Consider the following 7,938-nt stretch of genomic DNA (forward strand, 5'->3'; position numbering starts at 1 on the left):
GAGAAGCCATCGCCATCAATGTACCACCTTCTACAGAGAGAAGCCATCACCATCAATGTACCACCTTCTACAGAGAGAAGCCATCCCCACCAATGTACCACCTTCTACAGAGAGAAGCCATCACCGCCAATGTACCACCTTCTACAGAGAGAAGCCATCACCATCAATGTACCACCTTCTACAGAGAGAAGCCATCACCATCAATGTACCACCTTCTACAGGGAGAAGCCATCACCATCAATGTACCACCTTCTACAGAGAGAAGCCATCACCACCAATGTACCACCTTCTACAGAGAGAAGCCATCCCCACCAATGTACCACCTTCTACAGAGAGAAGCCATTGCCACCAATGTACCACCTTCCATAGAGAGAAGCCATCGCCATCAATGTACCACCTTCCACAGAGAGAAGCCATCGCCATCAATGTACCACCTTCTACAGAGAGAAGCCATCACCACCAATGTACCACCTTCTACAGAGAGAGGCCATCACCATCAATGTACCACCTTCTACAGAGAGAAGCCATTGCCACCAATGTACCACCTTCCATAGAGAGAAGCCATCGCCACCAATGTACCACCTTCTACAGAGAGAAGCCATCACCATCAATGTACCACCTTCTACAGAGAGAAGCCATCACCATCAATGTACCACCTTCTACAGGGAGAAGCCATCGCCCTCCCCCAACATCAGTACCTGACCTCACAAATGGTCCAACATTCCCATAGACACACCCCTAAACCTTGTGGACACCTTCCCAGAAGAGGCGGAGCTGTTATAGTGACAAAGGGCAGTGCCAACCCAATACTGAACCCTACAGACTAAGACAATCATTTGTACTAACAGCCCCAATTGTCATAGTTGTGACTTCCTCTGTCCTGTCACTGAAGTCGTACAAGGTGTGTGAATATGACAAACCCCCTACACCCCTCCATGGACCTGCCGCACCCCTCCTGAGACCCTCTGGTCTCATGCTGAGACCTTCTGCGAACCTCCTGAGACCTTCTCCACCCCTCATGAGACTTTTTGCACCTCTCCTGAGACCCTCCACCCGAGACATCAGGCCGGCACCCTGGAACAGAGCGTCAGCACAGAGTATTTAGAAAACTGTATATAGTATTATTCTGCATTGCTGTATACTGTAGGGTGTGTGTGTGTGTGTGTGTTCGCCAGTAGCTGGTCTTGCCTAGGGCACAAAATAGACTAGCCCCTGCCTCCATGACTATGGAACCTGCATGACACCCGCAGGGAATCTATCTACAAAGACCATCACATAATGTTAAGGAACTTCTTACTGCTTTACGATTTATTTCCTCTTCTACATTTTGTATGAATCTATCTTGGAGAAGAACCTCACTAAGAACTATTTATTGTTTAACTGGTCACATGACTGAAGGCCATCCCAATTTCTGGAAACCATTAAGTGACTCATTTTGGTGAAGAAAGCACTTTTTAGGGCCAATGTCTACAGGCCTGGGGCTTTCGTCGACGATCTTCAGTTGGTGACTCTTCTGAGATCATTCAGAATTCAGTGACGTGCATGTGACCCCGTACTTGACCTGCCTCAGCCTGCTTCTGTATTCCTATTATCCTGTATGGGGAGATGAGTAATCCAGACACAAAGAAAGGGCCATCATCACCGGCCCTGATAGAGTCCTCGTGTCTTTGCCGAGAGATTGAATATCACCAGCACACCAAAGTGCTCCTCAATCTGACATCGTAGAGACACCAGTAGAAGCAGCATTGACGTTTTTGGGGGCCAACCTTCCTCAAGCAGACTGCATGGCCCCGAAATGTTGAACTTTGCTGCTATTGCTGACCACAATAATGTTGGATGAGGGACCAGTGATCTGTAATCTGTGCCAAGTAGTCACCCCATCCGTCTGATCACCACAGGGTAAGTATGAAGAAGTCGCTCAGCTCACTCCAGTCAATAGTTTACTGACCCCTGTATTGTCACAACATGGCGACGTTTCGGAACACTTTTGGTCCCTTCATCGAGCGAGCACTCTTTGTTTGCCTGATGAAGGGACCAAACGGGTTCCGAAACGTCGCCATGTTGACACCACAGCGGTCAGTAAACTATTGACTGAACTTGAGCTGGAGTGCGAGTGACTTCTTCATACTTATACTGATTTGCGGAGGCATCCGTGGTCGCTTGGCACCCACCCGATACTTGAGGGTATTATCCGGTCAGGTGTGCGATGGGTTTCTTTTGATTATTGATCAGCACGGTACTCTCATTGCAAAACCTTGATCACTGCTTGGTCAGCAGCTGGGACATTTTTTTTCATGTCTCTGCCGGACACGTGTGCAGTAAATTGCTGTCTATTCCCCGACTGCGGCCGCTCTTCCTTCTCAGCATTAGGTAGCCGAGCAGGAAATACCGTTTACAGCTTTCAATGTTTCACTTCCCCGCTTTTACAATATCACATTTGTCAGAAAAATGCACTTTGGGTTTTTGTTTTAATTTCCTTGTTTGTATTTTGGATTATAATATGGAAAAGTCGGGTCTGGACCATCATTTATTTGGCTTTTGCGTGCCATGGGGCCAGGGATTGTTGGGAAGTTGTCATTAGTTACAAGAAAAAGTCCTTCCCGTAGACATCCTTCCCGAGTGAAAGTTTATTGTTCTGTTCAAGCAACGTGAAGACCCGGGAGGTCCCAGACGGGGGTTTGTGTTGCCGGTCTGTAACAATACAGCTCCACTCATGAAGGATTTCTATATTGTGCCATCAGGACTTCTTCTTGGATCCAGTGATAGCTTGGGGGCAAAGTTGACCCCCTGTCTGGGTTCTGCACCCAGCTAGCCAAGGGGGTGACCCAGCATGCCGGGCTTGGAATGTGGTAGACAACCTCCCTGCTGGTAAGTTATGGCTGATGGTTCAAGCGTTCCATTCATTTGTGGTCACGTATCCCATAGATGTAACTACCAGAGAAGACCCCGAGGCCGATATGGGCTCCGGAGAGTTTGTAGTGGACAAGGTCAGCCATTTACTAAAATAACTCACCATTGCTGCATCCTGCCTCTCCGATGTCAGAGGTGCCCACTATCTGGTGGCCTGGGCATGAGAAGAGTGGACAACTATTCCGAAGATGAATCCACCTCAGCAAAGTTCCAGCCAACACAATGGATCCCTGGAGTGGTGGAACTTTCTTCCTTTTGTGCAGACAAGGTCAAAGCCAAGGTGTATGCCAGTGTTGGGTGTAGTGCCAAGCCAGCACGTGGGCTGGGCCTACAAAATGAGTCAAACACTGGCACTGGGCATTTTTTAATGACCACCAATGTACTGAGGGAGGGCATTTGTTACAGATCACCATTGTGCCAAAGGGCTGTTTATCATTGACCATGTGCATGAGAATGTGCTTCTCCATCACCATCAATGCACTCGAGGGGGTGTTTCTCACTGACCTCCAATGTATTAAAAAGGACATTTTGCACTGTTGACCAATGTACTAAAGAGGACACTTATCACTGGACACCATTGTACTAAAGAGGACACTTATCACTGGATACCATTGTACTAAAGAGGACACTTATCACTGGACACCATTGTACTAAAGAGGACACTTATCACTGGACACCATTGTACTAAAGAGGACACTTATCACTGGACACCATTGTACTAAAGAGGACACTTATCACTGGATACCATTGTACTAAAAAGGCCACTTATCACTGGACACCATTGTACTAAAGAGGACACTTATCACTGGACACCATTGTACTAAAGAGGACACTTATCACTGGACACCATTGTACTAAAGAGGACACTTATCACTGGACACCATTGTACTAAAGAGGACACTTATCACTGGATACCATTGTACTAAAGAGGACACTTATCACTGGACTCCATTGTACTAAAAGGGGGTCATGGTCACTAACCACCAATGTCAATGAAACCCGGTGAAAATGTTGCTATGAGACCATCTAAGTTCTAGTTGTGCCTGTGCGAAGGTCGCAGTGTGGCTTCCAGCTTCATGTGGCCATGATGCGGGGTCACTGTAAAAGTCATGTGCAGCTTTAGACTGACTATTGCAGAGCTCTAATGTTCCCGTACCCCCTAAAAAATGATTCCTCCAATCCGGCTCCATTCCTCCACCAACCACACCAATCAGGCTACTTATCTTCAATCATGAACTTGATGGACCTGTGTCTTTATTCAACCTCAAATACTATGTAACTACCTTATACATCTTAGAACTGGTATCAGCAGGCCCCTCTACTGACTTAAGAGTTCCCTTCACTGAAACTAAGGGGCCGAGTCCAACCCCTGAAAAAAAAACCAACACCATAATCCCCCCTCCCCCAAACTTTACACTTGGCACAATGCAGTCAGGCAAGTACCGTTCTCCTGGCAACCGCCAAACCCAGACACGCCCATCGGATTGCCAGACAGAGAAGCGTGATTGGTCACTCCAGAGAACACGCCTCCCCTTCTCTAGAGTCCAGTGGCGGCGTGCTTTACACCGCGGCATCCCACGCTTTGCATTGCACTTGGTGATGTGCGGCTTGGATGCAGCTGCTCGGCCATGGAAACCCATTCCATGAAGCTCTCTACGCACTGTTGTTGTGCCAATCTGAAGGCCGCATGGAGTTTGGAGGTCTGTAGCTATTGGCTCTGCAGACAGTTGGCGACTTCTGCGCACTGTGCGCTTCAGCATGCGCTGACCCCGCTCTGTCATGTGACGTGGCCGACCACTTCCTGGCTGAGTTGCTGTTGTTCCCGGTTGCTTCCACTTTGTTATAATCCCAGTAAGGCTGGCTTCACACCTAGGCGTATTAAATATGCACGTTTGTCGCGCGGTTCGCAGGTAAAAGACCGCGCGTTTCCGTGGGCTACTTGGCTGTATCCCAATGGAAACGCGAGACCAAAACGCCCCAAAGAAGTACATGTACTTCTTTGGGCGTGGGCGTTTTGTACCGCGTTCGGGCGGGCGGAAATACGGCAAGGTGTGAACCAGACCCATTGAACACAATGGAGAAGCAGCAGAGGCGCGGTGTTGTCAGCTTACTGCAGGAAGTTAGGAGCTCCCCGGATTTCTGACGGACTGGCCGGTATATTTCTGCACTTGCAGCTTTTTACAAGAGATAAAACCCGGGAAATGTGGAAGTATTGCAGAGATTTTTACTCTTTAACATAGCTGTGACAGGTGCACTTTTCTGCTGAGTGACAGATGAGAAGAGACTACAGATGGATATATTATATTATATTTAATGTATTTTGACATATTTAAAATATTTCATTACATCCGACATAAATCTGGGATCTTTTTACATCAAATAGTTAAAAAATCTTCAATTCATATGGTTTAAAAAGTACATGTCGTCCCACGTACAGATACATTCCATTGCTATCTACAGGTATTGAGAGACGAAACGTCTCGCATGTGCAAAATCACAAATCAGCATCTCTGTAAAAAACAACATGGGCTTTCCGGGGGCCCAGCAGTGACCGGTCATCTTCATGGTAGCAGGCGTGATCGGGGGAAGAGCGCCTCCTAGAGGTCGAAGTCCTGCAGATCCCCCCAGCTGGGGCCAAACTTCACCTTCACCTTCAGAGTGACCGATAACTTCACCGCGTTCTCCATCTCACTCTTAATGATCTGCGCCACCTGCAGGTGAGAGACGGCATCGCGCTCTGTATTCAGGTGTGTAAGAGAGCGACAGACCTGGCGGGTCACTGCATGTCGGGGGCCACAATGGATCTCTCCAATCAGAATCTGTGCTAGAGGAGCTTACACTCTAATCCCCCCCGCACAGTCACATCAGTCTCTGTACAGAGGAGCTTACACTCTAATCCCCCCCGCACAGTCACATCAGTCTCTGTACCAGAGGAGCTTACACTCTAATCCCCCCCGCACAGTCACATCAGTCTCTGTACCAGAGGAGCTTACACTCTAATCCCCCCCGCACAGTCACATCAGTCTCTGTACCAGAGGAGCTTACACTCTAATCCCCCCCGCACAGTCACATCAGTCTCTGTACCAGAGGAGCTTACACTCTAATCCCCCCCGCACAGTCACATCAGTCTCTGTACCAGAGGAGCTTACACTCTAATCCCCCCCGCACAGTCACATCAGTCTCTGTACCAGAGGAGCTTACACTCTAATCCCCCCCGCACAGTCACATCAGTCTCTGTACCAGAGGAGCTTACACTCTAATCCCCCCCGCACAGTCACATCAGTCTCTGTACCAGAGGAGCTTACACTCTAATCCCCCCCGCACAGTCACATCAGTCTCTGTACCAGAGGAGCTTACACTCTAATCCCCCCCGCACAGTCACATCAGTCTCTGTACCAGAGGAGCTTACACTCTAATCCCCCCCGCACAGTCACATCAGTCTCTGTACCAGAGGAGCTTACACTCTAATCCCCCCCGCACAGTCACATCAGTCTCTGTACCAGAGGAGCTTACACTCTAATCCCCCCCGCACAGTCACATCAGTCTCTGTACCAGAGGAGCTTACACTCTAATCCCCCCCGCACAGTCACATCAGTCTCTGTACCAGAGGAGCTTACACTCTAATCCCCCCCGCACAGTCACATCAGTCTCTGTACCAGAGGAGCTTACACTCTAATCCCCCCCGCACAGTCACATCAGTCTCTGTACCAGAGGAGCTTACACTCTAATCCCCCCCGCACAGTCACATCAGTCTCTGTACCAGAGGAGCTTACACTCTAATCCCCCCCGCACAGTCACATCAGTCTCTGTACCAGAGGAGCTTACACTCTAATCCCCCCCGCACAGTCACATCAGTCTCTGTACCAGAGGAGCTTACACTCTAATCCCCCCCGCACAGTCACATCAGTCTCTGTACCAGAGGAGCTTACACTCTAATCCCCCCCGCACAGTCACATCAGTCTCTGTACCAGAGGAGCTTACACTCTAATCCCCCCCGCACAGTCACATCAGTCTCTGTACAGAGGAGCTTACACTCTAATGTCCCCCCACAGTCATTGAGGGACACAGGAAGTCTTTCAGCTTTGGGTTACACTTTAGACTATCGCCCAGTTATTTGCGGACTCTGATCTCGGAGACAACGTGCGTCATTGTACAGCTATCGGAGACCGTTACCTGGATGACGTCATTCTCCGCCACTTCGTAAAGCAGCTCGTCGTGAAGCTGCAGGATGAAGAACGCTCCGCGGGATGGAGGCGAGGAATGGCCTCTCCTCTCTGATCGTCCTGTACACACAACATGAGAAAGTGAGTGACCCGTAATACATCGCACCACGATACTATGAGCGCGCACAATGCGCCAAACACCTCAATAGGGGACAACGCATCACTAGGGCAGCGCTGTCCGAATACACTGGATGTGAAAACAACGCTTTGCCTTTAGTCCATAGGTGGACTATGTCTAAAAACAAGGCCTCAGGTGCCAGAGGAGGAGGAGACATACTGCCAGAAACTGATACCGGTCTTCAAGCTGCACCACAAATACACTACATGGCCAAAAGTCTGCGGACACCCGACCATCGCACCAACAGGAGCTTGTTGGACATTTGGGGGGAGCGGTCAATATACTTGTCAGTGTGTCATTGTTCTGGGACCCCCAAGTGTCAGTGTGTCATTGTTCTTGGACCCCCAAGTGTCAGTGTCATTGTTCTGGGACCCCCAAGTGTCAGTGTGTCATTGTTCTGGGCCCCCAAGTGTCAGCATGTCATTGTTCTGGGACCCCCAAGTGTCAGCGTGTCATTGTTCTGGACCCCCAAGTGTCATTGTGTCATTGTTCTGGACCCCCAAGTGTCAGTGTGTCATTGTTCTGGACCCCCCAAGTGTCAGTGTCATTGTTCTGGGCCCCCAAGTGTCAGCGTGTCATTGTTCTGGGACCCCCAAGTGTCAGCGTGTCATTGCTCTGGGACCCCCAAGTGTCAGCGTATCATTGTTCTGGGACCCCCAAGTGTCAGTGTGCCATTGGTCGGGGCCC

At 49.4% G+C, this 7,938-nt stretch overlaps 1 protein-coding gene across 1 annotated transcript in view; it reads right to left on the reverse strand.

Annotated features, from left to right (window-relative positions):
- Nucleotides 1-5,471: 5,471 nt before the first annotated feature.
- Nucleotides 5,472-7,938, reverse strand: part of LOC108803229 (DNA polymerase theta-like) — a gene marked incomplete at its 5' end in the record, with an annotated part of 26,906 nt that continues 24,439 nt past the window's right edge. Inside the window, 2 exons of the mRNA XM_018575069.1 lie at nt 5,472-5,621; nt 7,084-7,193. Of these exons, the coding sequence (XP_018430571.1) occupies nt 5,508-5,621; nt 7,084-7,193 (224 nt within the window). The remainder of the gene's footprint in view (nt 5,622-7,083; nt 7,194-7,938) is intronic.

This window comes from Nanorana parkeri, unplaced genomic scaffold, assembly GCF_000935625.1.
Source record: "Nanorana parkeri isolate BGI_ZX_2015 unplaced genomic scaffold, ASM93562v1 scaffold3511, whole genome shotgun sequence".
In the NCBI taxonomy this organism is placed as follows: domain Eukaryota; kingdom Metazoa; phylum Chordata; class Amphibia; order Anura; family Dicroglossidae; genus Nanorana; species Nanorana parkeri.